Genomic DNA, 16,326 nt, shown 5'->3' with positions numbered 1-16,326 from the left:
TGACATAATCCTGCTAGACAATGAAAGTAATCAGAGCAACAATATCCCAGGTTCACCTAAAATCTGAACTAGACAACTGTTGCTCTTTTCCCCAAAACAAACACATTTAACAAAGACGCATGCACCCTAGTCTAGGATAAGCCACAGCTACAGATGCCTAAACCTATGTATTGCTCTTGGTTTACAGGGCACCTCAAAGGGCCCAGAGACTAGTCAATAAGCCATGAAACTATTTTCTGATCAAAGAACCTAAAAGATTTTTTTTCTGCTGAATTACAGCCCTGCTTTATTACTCTTTTAAATGAACATACTTTTGTGTGTATGTATCTATGAGGGCAGGTACATATATGCACATGAAACCAGCTGACACTGGTATCTTCCTCTATTGTTCTCCGTCTTATTTGATGCGATAAAGTTTCTCACCTGGGGCCCACTAATTTGGCTAGCCTGGCTGGTCAGCAAACCCCAGAAATCTATCCTCCTGTCTCTTCCCAGTACTGGAATCACAGATACATAACACCATGCCCAACTTTTTACGTGGTTGCTGGAGATTCAAACTTGGGTCCTCGTGCTTATACAGCAAGCATTTTAGCCACTGAGCTGTCTCCAAGCCCTATAACCTTTCTTTAAACAAGCAACCCCCTCTACCCTTCCAATGTATCTATTTTGGAATAAGAATACCTATACCACACCTGTTGTTTTCTGTTTTATAGGATTACAAATTGAGAAAAATAGTGTACTAACTTCCCTGATTTAGAAAGAAAAGATTTAGGACTTTTTGAATTTATTGTATTTAGGTAAAATATGGGGCTTAGGCTTGATAACAAAATGGATTAAGATCTGAGTGGTGCTGAGATAAAATGGCTGAGTGATTCTAGCTTGGGGGACAGACGCAGGCAAGATAGAGTTCAAGGCCAGACTACATAGAAAATAATCAAAAGCAAACAAAACATAACAAGAACAAAAACAAAATTGAGAACATGTAATTTGAAGAGGGTCAGAAAGCACACTGCCATAAACAGAATTGGATGTATGTATATTGTTGGCTAGTTTTATGTCAACTTGCCACAGGCTAGAGTCAATGAGAAAGGAGGGAACCTCACTTTGAGAAAACATCTCCATAAGAACTAGCTGTAGGGCATTTTCTTAGTAATTGATGGAGGAGGGCCCAGACCATTATAGGTGGGTCAATCCCTGGGCTAGTGTTTCTGGGCTATATGGTGACGTTGTGTCCCCCAATATATTGTGCCCCTTAATAAACTTATCTGGGATCAGAGAACAGAACAGCCACTAGATAAACATAGAGGCCAAAAAATTGGCGGCACACACACCTTTAATTCTAACATTCTGGAGGCAAAGATCCATCCAGGTCTCTGTGAGTTCAAAGCCACACTGGAAACAGCCAGGCATGGTGACACATGCTTTTAATCCCAGGAAATGATGGCAGGAAGCAGAAAAGTATACAAGGTGTGAAAACCAGGAACTAGAATCTGTTAAGCTTTTAGGCTTTTGAGCAGCAGTTCAGCTGAGAGCCATTTGGATGAGGACACAGAGGCTCCCAGTTTGAGGAAACAAGGTCAGCTGAGGAATTGGCAAGGTGAGGTTGGATGTGGCTGGTTCTGTTTCTCTGATCTTTCCAGGTTTGTCTTTATTAATAAGACCTTTTAAGATTCCTGCTACAGAACTCTATAAAGCAGGCTGAGCAAGCCCTGATGAGTAAGAAAATAAGCAGCATTCCTCCATGGCCTGTGCATCAGCTCGGGTCTCCAGGTTCCTCCCCTGGCTTCCTTCAACAATGGACTATGTATGATATATAAGTATAAGCCAAATAAACCCCTTTCCTCACCAACTTGTTTTTGGTCTCGGTGTTTGCCACAGCAATAGTAATCCTAACTTGCAATGCCTCAGATATTTTGGAAAGGACTATAAATGTGATGGTTTATTTACATGTTGTGTAAAGAACCATTTTAGGGACTTCTTTATTACATTTCTTTTGGGTGTGGCACACCCAACACAAAACACACATATGAAGGTCAGAGATAACCTGCACGAGTCAGTTCTCTCCTTCTACCACATGGTCCTGAGGTTCAAAATCAGGTTGGCAGGCTTGGTGCCTTTACCCACTGAGCCTCTTGACAGCCCTAATTTTAGAGAAGTGAAGAAATTAGGAAGTCCCAGCAACTAGACAAAGCTGAAATCAGTTTTAAAGGAAATATTACATATACATTATTTTACAAATACCAACTTCTAGACTCATCATCAATCCTAGAGCAAACATCAATCCAGTTAACTACTTCAATCCCGAGTTTTTATGCCTAGAATACATTCTTTTATTTACTACTCATTACTACAGAGCTCGTAGATGTACAAGGTTCCCTGTGGTACCCTATCTAGAATGTGTAACAATGAGCAGGTAAATGGTTTGAACTTTATGCCATGCTTTGACTCCCATGGGAGGCCTGCCCCTTTCAGAATAGAGGAGTGGATTGGGGGGATGTAGATGGGAGGTGGGAGGAGGGAACGGGAAGAGAAGTAGGAAAAAGTGTGGTTAGTATGTAAAATAAATGACAAATTTTAATTTTAAAAAAAGATTAAATTTTAAAAAATGTTTTGAAATTTAAAATTAAATTTGACACACATAATGGGGCAGGGAGGGGTGTAAACTCTCTTATAAATTTCATAGCTAAAGACTCATCAAAAGTAGCTGCAGCTCGTCAAAATTTTAACTTGCTGACAGCCAGGAGTGGTGACAGATGCCTTTATCCCAGCACTTGGGAGGCAGAGGCAGACAGGAAAAACAAACAACAAACCTGCTGCCAGGGGCCACAACTGAAAGCCACAGCTGTGACCTGGCACCACCAGCACCTTATCAAACACAAGTTCATGCAGGACATCATCAGGAGGTCTGTGGTGCTGTGTCCCGGGAGTAGCTCGCCATAGAACTGCTCAGGGCCTCCAAGGACAAGAGAGTGCTCAAATTCCTCCAGAACAAAGTCAACACCCACATTCATGCAAGAGGCAGCCAGAGGAACTGAGAAATATACTGCCAGCCTTAAGGAAAGCTCCACCCTAGGACTGAGCCTGCTCTACCCAATTCCCTCCCCTCAATAAGCCTTTATTACCACCCCAAACAAATAAATAAGCTCTATATATTTTTTAGGAAGCTTATAAAATAAATAGTAGGTTTCTGGATGACTTTTTCAAATACCCTTATTATCTCTTTCTGCATCTCCCCTTCCTTAGCGTGGCCCCCTACTCCCCTCCCCATTAAATCTACACCCTCCTTATTTTCATTTCTTTATATTATCCCTTTCAAATGTTGGTCAGGGAGGTCCCAGACACCCCCAAAGCAATACAGGCTCTTGTCACTGCTCTTAGCTACCTACCAGAATTTAATAGTAAAACCCTATTGTTGAAGACACCACATTAATTTGGTCATAGGACCTGGAGAAAACAAGCTGCTGTCACTTTGGAAGCTTACTCCCTACTGGCTAGCTTTCCTAGTCCCAGAAGGTGCTATATAGGCTTCTGGGGGAGAAAAACCATCCACAGTCTTACCTAGCTGTGAACTCTGTGAACTTTAACAATAACTTTAACTTTAACCTGACAAGCAGTGGTATGAAAACAACCAACTGCTTTCAGCATGGCTTTAAGGTCTGTTCCAACAGGAGGAAACTCATGCCTGGTGCTGCAAATCTGGCCAAGAATTCAAGGCTCAAGAATGTATAGGCCCTCACGTACCACTATTTTATTTTGCTAAGTTGACATAGTATCTAACTGCCTTCTAAATAATTATTTCTATATCCATATATTAGACTAGCTCTCAGTCCCATTAGAGATCCTTCTTTCCACAGTGGATGGTGGTTAATATAGACAGACAATTTGCCAGAGTGCAAAGAACAAGTGACTGTGGAATGCTCACTCCAAATGGTACATCTCATACCCCCTGCCCCCAAGGATCAGGGAACAGGAGAGAAGGGTTGATAAGATTGTAAGACTCAGAAGTCTGCTGTAAAATAGTGTCTTCTGGGAATGAAAGGCCGTTGAACTCACAAACTCACAACTGTGGAAGCCTATATAAAGCCTGCATAAGATCAGACTAGTCATCACTCCAGTATGGATCAACAAGGGGCTCACAAGGTACATCCCTAGCTGAGGAGCTATTGGCAGCTGATGTCTCGTAAGGGAGGGAGAATTAACGTCTTCTTCAGGGATGTAGCTCTGAGTTGCTTGACCATGCTCCAGGAGATGGCTTTACAGCATGTGCATTTGAACAGCATTAATTTTGAATTTGGGTTATTTAAAAGAAAGATGACATGAAGTTGGGGGGGGGGGGGAATGTGGGAGGATATACATAATCAAACCACTGACTGCAGGTGAAATTTTCATACATTTTGACTATATGTGAAATTCTCAAATTATATATATATATGTGGGTGTGGTGGTGCACACCTTTAATCTCTCAGGAGGCAGAGGCAGGCAGATCTCTGAGTTCAGGCTAGCCTGATCTACATATTGAGTTCCAGAATAGCCAGAGCTTCATAGTGAGACCCTGTCTCAAAAAAGGAAGGAAGGAAGGGACGGAGGGAGGGAGGGAAGGAGGGAGGAAGGAAGGGGAATAAATTAAATAAATTAGAGATTAATGCTAGGTATGCTCTGATACTAATCTAACAATGGCCCTACTATTTGTAGAAAACTTTACTATCTCAATTTTAAACCTAACTGTGCCCTTAACATTTGCTTTTAGATGCCTTGATTCTATCTGGCATCTCAATCAACCTATAACCCACTGTGATTAGAAATATATAGACATAGCATTTTTTCTTACTTTTAAAATACAAACTACTTATATGAGCCAATCTGTCTTCAAACTATTCTTCAATTTTCATACCCTTTCTGAAACTGCATATTCTACTGTATCTTGCTATTTTCTTTGATACCAAATTAATAAATTGACTTATTATTTTGTCAAGGAAAAATATGCTAATCTAGCAGCACTGGAACCAGCTGTGGATGAAACTCTATGCTTCAGGATGGATGGAAGAGCCCAAGTCAACTGCTCTTTTCAGGAGTCTTCCAAGAGTTCCTAGAAACTGTCAACATACCAAAATAAGTGGTATTTTCACTTATTTCTTCATGAAAAAAAAAAAACCACTATATTATGCATATTATGGCATAAAAGATACTAACTTCTGGCAAGCTTTTTACGTGTAACATATGGATCTGCGGTTTTCTTGCTACAAATGCTGAAGTGTCCTCTATAGAATGCTCAATTTCACTTCGAGTTCTAGCTTGTACAATGCATGTCTATGTAAGTGCCTACAATGTCCTAAGTTCTGTCCTGGGAAATTCCAGGGTTACAAACAAACAAACAAACAAACAAAGTCATCGTTTTAACATTCATCTTGGACTGAAGTCTTCCAAAATTCAGTAATCCATTTTCAAATTATTACTATGATTTAAGAACTGTATGCAGAGCCAGGGGATCTCTGTGGGTTCGAGGCCAGCCTGGTCTACAGAACAAGATCCAGGACAGGCACCAAAACCACGCAGAGAAACCCTGTCTCAAAAAGAAAACAAAACGAAAAGAATGATATGCTGGGGCTGGAGAGTTGGCTCAGAAGTTAAGAGCACTTGCACCTTTAATTCCAGCACCTGACTGGCAGAGGCAGGAGAATCTCTCTGATTTCAAGGCCAGCCTGATCTACAGAGCAAGTTCCAGGACAGCCTGAATAGTTACAGAGAGAAACCCTGTCTCAAAACAAACAAACAAAAAATTAAAAGTTAAAAAAAATTAAAAGCTGAATTTTGTTAATATTCATCTAGAAAAAATAGATATTTGTTTGACCATGTACATTTATGCAAAGTTGTAATGATTTAAAATAGTATATAGTACTATAATAAAAAGTCATATCAATGGAATTATTTATATGCTTCTATAAAAAAAAAAAAAAAAAAAAAACCACCCACAGAAGCATACCAACACAAACCCAAGATTTTAGCAATCACAACTAATATTTCAAATCACTGTCAAAACAGACTAAAAATGACTAACCAGTGCCAGGAGATGGTGGCACACACCTTTAATCCCAGAACTCAAGAGGCAGAGGCAGTGGATCTCTGTGAGTTCACGGCCACTCTGGTCTACAGAGTTCCAGGACAGACAGGGCTACACAGAGAAACCCTGTCCCCCCCCCCCCCCCAAATAAAACCTGACTAACTAGGTCAGAGTGAAAGGACACGTATTTTGTAAGATTGTAAAATTAATTTAGATGGATTGAAGATTTACACCTAGGTAATTCATTCTTCCTTTCACCCCTCTCTCTTCCCCTTCAAATAACTTTATTCTTAAAACCATGAGGTGGGACCTAGCAAGGAAAAGAAAAATCTCTATACTAGGAGTCAGGACAGTCCGACACAAGTGTCACAGTTTGACCAGGGTTTGCTCCCCTAAAGCCGCTGGCAAGGAGTGAGTATGACATCAGAACATGTGAAGATCAAGCACAGGGGAAAGTAAGCACTAGTAGAGTAAAGCCGCCAGTCCTGAGAGGATAAGAAGGACTGTACGCAGGGCAAGAAGCAAGTGGGCCTAAATGAAGCTATGGAGCGGTAAGCAACAGGATCCGTTCATATAAGAAGATGAATCAAACAAGCAAATTACTGAAGACAAAGGCAGTCATGTATCGGCTGGACTGAAACAAGTCCTAATATGACAAGAAATAATGATAATAGGCCTAGATCTTCTAGTTTACATTTGGTAAAGTCATTAAGTTTATGTACTCTCAATATATAAACACAGATACTGAAGAGATACTGTACAGAGGTATATCTATCCAAATATTGCATGAGAATTAAATAACTATGGCCTCATAGTTTTCAACATACATAAAGGTTATGAATATTAACATATATAAATTTGCAGTGCAGTGCTAATAAGCAGGTTATCTATTTTCTAAATATAACAACTGAGAGAACCCGAGACCCAAAATGCCCTAAGAACAATAAGTACATTTAGTGTATTGGTTTCTAACTGTCATTCTTATATAAAAGAAAATTTAGTTCTTTGGAGAAAATTAATTCTAGTAGTACTAGACCACCCATGTATCAAGATGATTCACACACAATACATTGCTATGTAAAAAGAAAATGCTCACAGAATGAAAGAAACAAGTTAAGAGACTAAGGAGGCAGATTAAAAAGATGCCATCAGCCAAGCAGCAACATACATAACATGGACATCAAAATAAATGAAGGTAAGAGAGTATGAGCTATTAAAATAAAATAGAAACATATGGGACTACGGCTCAGGTGGCAGGGTGCTTGCTTAGCATCATGAGAACCTGAATTTGGTTCCCCAGAGCAGAACAAACAAGGCATAGTAGTGCGTGCCTGTAATCCCAACATTCAGGAAAGATGCAGAAGGATCACAAGTTCATGGTCATGGGGCTTAGTACTTAACAACACTTGTTGCTATTGCAGAAGACCCAGGTTCAGTTCCCAGTGCCCACATCAACCTGCTCACAACTACCTATACCTGCAATTCCAGAAGATCCAACACACTGTTCTGGCCTCCATGAGCATCATCAGTACATACATGGTGCACACACATGCAGGCACATACACATAAATAAATCAAGGATTTTTTAATGAAATTTTGAGTTCATCCTTATCTACACAGCAAATGAGACTAGCTTGATATACAGTTGACGTTGTGTAAAAACAAAATATGACAGCACCACATTAAGTCCACACTATAACCGGGCTTTTTGTTACAACAGAATGCATGAAAAATGTTTTTAAAAAATTACAGAATTAGCCATGAATCATAACAATAAAATAAGAAATAGTTATGAATGCCAAAATGAGTAAAAGACAGAAGGCATACAGAACAAAATGTTTACATACAAATTGCTTTCCCACAAAAATAGCAAAAGATTAAAAAGGGAATAAAATCAACCTAACAGTAGAGAAACTTGCCGGACACCCCTTAACTAATGATGAAAGTAAGATTACAAGGTATCAGAAAACTGAAATCAGTGTGCCACCTGACAAAACGCAGTAAGAACACAAAATAAAACCCTGTCTTGAAAGCCCAAAAACACAAAATCATTTCTGTGCCATTCCCTTCAAAAATAGAAATCCACTATAGTGAAAGAAACATCAGACAAGTCCAAATAGAATGATATGCTACAAAATAACTAAAAACTACAATAATCTAAAGTATCAAACTGACAAAAGTCAAGGAAAGATTATGTTATTCTTTGAGATTAAAAAAGATTAAAAAAAGAAACAAAACTTGTTATTTTTGCATGAGACACATTTCTAGGGAAAATGAGAAAACAAATGAGTCCTGATTTTGATAGTTATATTATACATGTATAAGTACCATCCTTCCTTCCTTCTCTATTTTGTGGTGCTAGAGCACTGAACTCAGGACCTGGTACATACTAGGAGACACTCTAACCCTGAGCTATTCCAACCCAAGAACGTCCATCTTTATAGGAAGATATAGTATGGCATAAGAAAGGAGGAACTCTATGCTGTTCACACAGCTTGTATATAAACTTGTACTAAGAAACACAGGTTTGAGAGGCAAGTCAGTGGTTAAGAGTGCTTGCAATGCAACTATTAAGATCTGAGTTCAGATCCTGGCATACATGTACCAAGCAAGGTGAGGTCCTGCACACACTTTTAACCCCAGCACTATAGACAGAGGGAAGAGAGGGATTGTTAGCTACCAGCCTAGCCAAAAGAGGAAAATAAAAAACAAAACACCTCCAGCTTCAAGTTCAGTAAGAGAGCTCAGTGAACAATGTGGAAAGCAATAGAGAACAGTCAATATCTTCTTCTGACTTCCTTGACACACACCTACACATGCATGTACACATACAATACACATACATATACCACACGAAAATGAAAAATAATTTTAAAATACTGAAAATATATACACTTCTATAAAGAAAGCTATTCTCTGGATAGCATCTGGCATACATGCTATAATCCAACCTCCTAAAGTAGAAGCAGCAAGATCACAAACTCAAGGTCACCCTCCTGCTACTTAGCAAGTCTAAAGCCTGCTGGGATACAAGAGAGCCTGCCACCACCAAAGCAAGCAAGCAAAACAAACCCCAAAAAGAAAACACAAAACACCTTGAAGGACAAAAAAAATGTTGTAATAAAACAAGGTCAATTAACCAACCTGAAAAATCTCTGAAAAAAAAAGAATTTAAAAACAACAATACTTTTAATGGCAACATAATCACACTTAACTTGATAATTACTTAAGAACTGGTAATCACATTGTAAAGAAAAATTTCGCACAACAGTGAAACTTCCAAAACACTCACACTCTTTCACATGGAACCCTAACAGTATGAAACCAGACACCACAGGAGGCCCTTCTATGAGGGGCTTCTCCACAGCTGACGGAATCCAGCAACACTCTGTACTAAAGACTAAGAAGCCAGAAAAATTATGACAGAAATACCATTTATCGATGCAAAAATAGAGGAAACAGCAATATGATCTAAATGTTTTATAAGCACATGTGAGATACACAAAAATACACAGAAAGTCAAAAGAATTAAATAGGAAGATTTACTTTTTCAAATGTTTTAAATGAATATTAATCAAAAGATTATTGTTAAAATATCTGAAATCTCAAAACTGACTATCATGACATTCATCCACAGAAGCAGCATGTACCTTCATTTACACACACAGTAATACTATCTAAAGGCAATGGACAGCAGAAAAATCTTGACAATGCAGTAGCAGCATCAAACAACTCTGTGTGTGTGTGTGTGTGTGTGTGTGTGTGTGTGTGTGTGTATACACTAAATTAGGAAGAGACAAAGCAAATGGTTAAATGTTTTTATTTTAAAACACAGGATCTCCAAACATGTTACCTAGGTAGGCCCTGAACTCTTGGGCTCAACTCATCCTCCTGCCTCAATGTCCCAAATACTTAGGACTAATGATGGGAAAATAATGACTAATTCAAATCTAATAAAAACCTTGACACTTGACAAGAGATCAGTAAAATTTCAAGGACAAATGTGCACTGAGAGACTGAAATGTCCTGAAAATATTAATAAATGCCTAGATTAGAATAAAAGATGACATAGATTTATTTTATCACTCTTTCGCTCTTGTGAGCTTATTTTAATACTGTAACTTAAGGTGGTAACTATTTTTCTCCAAATCTCTATGAAGTTAGAGGGAGGTCTTTAGTTTTTTAAGACAACAAAAAACAAAAAACAAAACCCTAACAACTAAACCCACCTCCTTTCTATCTCCTAGCTTCCAAACTAAAAATGCAAACAACATTAAGATTGGCGTCCACTGTACCTTATTATAACGATCATGTGGGACAGACTGTAAAACGATTGGCTCCATTGTAGAGACATTGGCAAATTGTACCTCTGGGATATAGAGGGCACAAACCACATGAGCCCAACCTAAAAACAAATACATACACAATGTCATTCTTCAAGTTTTATCAAAAAATAAAATTACTATCTGTCTTAAAAGATCCCTTAAAAGACTATTTAAGCAAATTCATAACAAAACCATAATAAAAATCTAGCTGCTGCATTATTTATGTAATAATTGTCACCCACTCACTACTGGTGCAGAGGATCCTAATCATGGCTGCATCTATTATGCACTGACATAAACAAAGGGAGCACTTATGTATTCAGGTGCTGACATTGAAACTTAAAGGCAGACTAAGTTCAGATTAACACTACTTCTGAAAACCACTTTAATTTGAGGAAAGCAGGTATGATGGTTCCCAGCACTCTAAACACTCTAAAACTAAATCAAAAGGAATTTATCCATTTCCAGGTCAGTCAACGCTACACAGTGAGTTGAAGATCAGACTGTACTGCCAAGTTAAAACCACTTTAAAAAGCCCAAAACAAATAAATGCATAAATAATGTGAAGGCTGTATAATTCATTAGTTAGCACCCCTGATTAATCTGTGAAGCTCTAGGTTCCATTCTCAGTTCTCCAATAAATAATTTATAGCTTTAAATAGCCTACAGCTTCAAGTCTTAAAAGGCTGGAGATAGTTCAATGGCAGAATACTTGCCCTAGTCTACACAAGGGTTATGGTCGGTTCCATTCTCACCATCATCAAGAAAATAAAAAGAGGAATGATTTTAATACTTTTAATCTTAATAATCTTATATCTGACAGTATTATTTATACTTTGTCAACATTTTGAATGTTCATATAATGGTTGTCATTTTTCTATTTTAAATCTTTATCTGAAATATTTACCAATTAATAATAAAGGGTTTTTTTAATTATAAAAATGTAACTGAGGCTAAAAAGCTGATGTTATGGTTAAGAGTTACTGTAAAACTGGAAAAAATTCCAGGAAGATGGGGTAGAGCCACAGACAAGGGGAAGTAGTAATACTGAAAGACTAGAAGCTAGGATTAAAGATCAGATATACCATGGACCTCAGAAAGATCACACCTAGGCTGATCACACCTAGGCTTTAATCATCTTAAACACTAAACTTTGAACAAAGCAATCCTAAACAAGTGGCCAGCATCAAACAAACAAATATACTCTAAAGGAAAATGATAACTTTTCACAACTTAGTCACAAATAATGTCCATAATTTGTTAATTAGAATTTCTAGAATAAAAATCACTAAACACATGAAAGTAAGACAGCACAACTGAAATCCAGTACCAACAAAAATATCTACAATCTGGAGTTACCAGAGTATCCCTATGTTTATTCTGGTCAAATACATTCAAAGAATGCAAGTCAGCGAGAAAACCTCCTTAAAAAAAAACCACCACACAAACCCAAAAGTACTTTCAAACACCAAAGGAAGCACCATTTTCCTCCAAAAGGAAAAATTACTCAAAAAGGAAGCTTGAATTGGGGAGGGAGAGAGATGTGTGGATATTGACTATAAATATAAGTGCTTCTATTTTAAAAGAAAGAAAGAAAGAAAGAAAAGAAACGCAGGCCAGATGTATTGGTACACGCCTTGAATCCTAACACATGGAAGGCAGAGACAGGCAGGTCTCTGTGAATTCAAGGCCAGCCTGGACTACAGAGAGAGTTCCAGGCCAGCCAGGGCTGCACAATGAGACTGCCTCAAAAAAAGAAAGGAGAGGGGGAGGAAAGCACAAAGGCTGGGACCATGGCTCTGTGGTAAAGAGTGCCTGCTGCTCTTACAGAGGACCCGGGTTCAGTCCCTAGCACCCACATGACAGCTCACGACTGTTAACTCCAGGGATTGGACACCTTCTTCTGGCCTGTGCAGGCACCAATCATGCACATGATTCACATACATACTTACAGGCAAAACACACATACATATAAAATAAAGATAAATCTTTAAAAAAATAAAAAATAAAAAAAAAAACCACTGCCAGGTGAAGTGGCCCACACTTGTAAGGTGGAGGTGGGAGTAAGCCTACAAAAGCAAGAAAGGAAAGAAAGGAGAAAAGAAACTAAAACCAAAGAATTACTGCCTCAATGGTCAGGAATAAATCCCCTAGATCAACACTGATACAAGCCTAATAAATTTAAGATTTGTTTCCCAAAACCTTAACCATATCTCAGAACAAAGCTTAAAAATAGTTAAAGGGGGTGTAGAGAGATGGCTCAGCAGGACCTCTGCTCTTCCAGAGGTCCTGAGTTCAATTCCCAGCAACCACATGGTGGCTCACAACCACCTGTCATGAGATCTGGCGCCCTCTTGTGGCCTGCAGGGACACATGCAGGCAGAACACTAATAAATTTTTTTTTAAAAAACGGTACAAGGGTAAGAAGGCACGGTAGGGCATTCACAGTGGCAATCCCAGTACTAAAGAGGCTAAGGTAAAAAGAAGAGTAGCCTAGATCATGAGACTATACATATATAAATATACACACACAGGGTGCAAAATATACAGATTTATACCAACAAAATATGGTGGAAGGTATAAAGGTAGGTACCATACCAGAAACAATAAAAATTACATAGAAATTGTTAAAATCTCTTAGAGAACTCTGGAAATCAGTGAAAGGTTTGCAGCAACCCAGTACCTACTCAGTACTAAGTAAAAGGGAAGGAAAACAAAGACAGGAGCTCTTTGACCTCGTTCCCCCTTAGCATATAAATGCTTTAGGTTCGGAGTCTTAAATACAACAGCCAGAGTTCCCAGTGTAGAGACCCCTGGCTTCTGTGTATCTGCCACTGCTCCAAAGTGTCTGAAAGCTAACCAGGGACTGAGACATGCCTGTCCTTCTGCTCTCTCAGAGTTCACTCAGAAGAGAAAGCAGTTCTTAAAGTCAATGAAAGGCAAACAACCCAGAGATGCCTGGAGGAAAAGATTAGATTTGAAGCACACACTGAGCACCCAAAGCCTAGGAGGAAAAACTAAGAGAGGCACAGACCTGCCGAGGGCTGAATTCACCTTCTAAAGCAGTGGATCTCAACCTTCCTAATGCTTCAACCCTTTAATACAGTTCCTTGTGTTGTGGTGACTCCAACCATGAAATTATTTTCATTGCTACTTCCTAACTGTAACTTTGCTGTTATGAATCATAATGCAAGTATTATAGGGGATACAGAGTTGCCAAAGGAGTTGTGACCCATAGGCTGAGAGCCACTGTTCTACAAAAGACTTGAGATAGCCATCAATTTTTACTTCTAACTGGAATCAAAGTGTGGTAAAAACAGGAAGTGCGGGGGCAAAATAGAATGAAAATATCACAGGAACGACACAAAATACAGGTAGACTGTTTCTTTTTTAATTTCCCCCCTTTTCTCACTATTTTGTATTAGATGGTCAAGAAAATCATCACCAAAACACTAACTGAAGTCTCCAGCAATTATATTAACAAAAATATATACTTTAAGGAGTCACTAAAAACAAAAGGATAAGAACACAGCAACAAAAACTAAACCCTAAAGGAAAGGCGGAACTTTACTCCAGAGTTAACCCATTATAACATTCAATTATATCCAGGTTTTTTTGGGGGGGAAGGGGAAAGGATTGTTTTATTTTGGTTCTTTTAGTTTTTCAAAACAGGGCATCTATGTGTAGCCTTGGCTGTCCTAGAACTTGATCTGTAGACCACGCTGTCCTCAAACTCAGAGATCCTCTTGCTTCTGTCTCCTGAGTGCTGGTATTAAAGGTGCATGCCACCACCACTTGGCTTGGTTTTGCAATGCTTTAGAGGATATATCTCAAAGCATGATAAGCAAGCACCCTACAACTGAGCTATACCACACAATATAATGAATACATACATTCTAAAATAAGGAAAATGGGGGGGGGGGCTGTGGAGATAGTTCAGCAGGTACAGCGCTTGCTGTGTAAACATAAGGCCTTCAATTCAGGAACCCTAGGACACACATAAAAAGCCAGGTATTCTGCCTGAAAGCACACATGACAGAGGGTTGCTAGCCAGTCAGTCTAGAGTTCAAGGTCCCATGAGATACCCTGTATCAAAAAATAAGGTAGATGGAGGAAGACACTCAACATCAACCTCTAGGCTTCACATGCACACACAGATACACATGCATGTACACACACACTTGTGTGCATGCACACACGCAAAAAAAAAAACATTATTTTTTAAGTATGGTTCATTCACAAAAGATATTAATAGAAACTCTTCATGCAAAAGATTTTCTATCTTACACACTCCCAAGAATTAAATACTGAAGAAATAGAAGTTATTAAAAAGATAAATCAAAACCAAACAAAATCGCTTTAAGTTTTATAAAAATGAAAAATAAAAATATTACAACAATGCCAACAGCAAATACAAATAAACAGAAAAAGACAAAAGTAAAAGATAAGCCAACTGATAATATCATTTAAAGAACACTGGAGAAAACACAAAAGTGTGGGTAAAATGCCTGCAGGACACAATCCTATATACATGTATTGATAAAAGGATTCTCTTGAGTAGAGGAACAAGAAAGATGGATGGGGGTATATAGAAATAATGGTTCCAAATTTCCACAATTTCATAAAAACACATGAATATGTAATTCAAGAGTCTCAAAAACTTCAACTACTGTAAAAGGAGACAGAATGATCAGTGTTACATGCCAAGAAACAGCTATAATCATCTTAAAGCACGGAGAAGTTATTCAACACATAATAAGATGTTCAGTAAGAATACACAACCTACAACTGCCTGACTTACAAGTTTTGAACTCTACACTGGTACAAAATCAAAGTGCATTCAATCAAGACAATTTCAAGTTTGGCATCTGGCAGTTCTTCTAGCCTGGTAACATGTGGTATCATATTTTCCCCGTAAGCCAATAGCAACGTAACAATCAAACAGCCAGAACTCTACAGAACTGTGCTGACAAAGTATGGTATTCAGCAGTTTTAAACTACTACCTATATTTTCAGCTGACAGTACAGTCAGGCATACTATAACAACATTTCGATCAGTGACAGACACTCCATATATACAAACGTGTTCCCATAAGATTACTAAGAAGGCAAACTTTTCCAGTGTCATCTGAAATTATACGTCCATTACACATCCCTGTGCACTACATTATTAACATGTTTATAGTGATGCTGGTCTAAATAAACTTACTACACACATATACCACATATAACTATACGTATGTACAACAATATTAAATAGTGGTAATAAGCAATTATGCTATTGGTTAATGGTTCATGTTTATCCCTTCTATTTGCTTTTAAAAACAAAATATGTCAACTATAAAGGAAGGTCCTTAAGAGGTTATTCTAAAATGCACTGTTACTACAGTTCTAATAGCTCTGTATGTTTCTTTGGTGGCAGTGGTTTTTGGTCTTCTGTAGTACTGGAGGTTGAATTCAGCTCCTCACACATGCTAGGTAGCACTCTATCACTAAGCAACATACTGAGCCCATGAATATGACTTCCCTGAAGACTTTTCAAGATGATAGGTGAAGGTGGGAAACAGTGATGTTGATACCCCTGATGTTATGCAGAACAAGGATAATGTATATTGTTTCTAATTTTCCAACAACAACAACAAAAAAAAAAAACTTAAAATATATGATGGATGTAATAAATAGCACACCTCTTCAATCCCACCACTTGGAAGATAGTGGCAGGAGGATCACTCTGAGTTTAAGGCAGGCCTATTCTATAAAGAGTTCCAGATAAACAAGGATACATGGTAAGACCGTGTGTGTGTGTGTGTGTGTGTGTGTGTGTGTGTGTGTGTGTGTGTAAGCAAGTATTTTTGGTGAACATAACAATGTCACTTTATTTTAGATAGTTCTATAACATTTTAAGCTCATGTTATTACAAGAGTCAAAAAGTGAAAACAATGA

The 16,326-nt window shown here is 38.2% G+C and overlaps 1 protein-coding gene across 1 annotated transcript in view; it reads right to left on the bottom strand.

The window, feature by feature from the left end:
* Positions 1-16,326, bottom strand: part of Mllt10 (MLLT10 histone lysine methyltransferase DOT1L cofactor) — a 160,574-nt gene that overhangs the window by 106,964 nt on the left and 37,284 nt on the right. Inside the window, exon 5 of the mRNA XM_036188547.1 lies at positions 10,354-10,463. Coding sequence (XP_036044440.1) covers positions 10,354-10,463 — 110 coding nt within the window. The remainder of the gene's footprint in view (positions 1-10,353; positions 10,464-16,326) is intronic.

This window comes from Onychomys torridus, chromosome 5, assembly GCF_903995425.1.
Source record: "Onychomys torridus chromosome 5, mOncTor1.1, whole genome shotgun sequence".
NCBI classification, from domain to species: Eukaryota; Metazoa; Chordata; class Mammalia; order Rodentia; family Cricetidae; genus Onychomys; species Onychomys torridus.
Note: the sequence above shows the minus strand (reverse complement) of the source record. Positions and strands in the feature narration are given on the sequence as shown.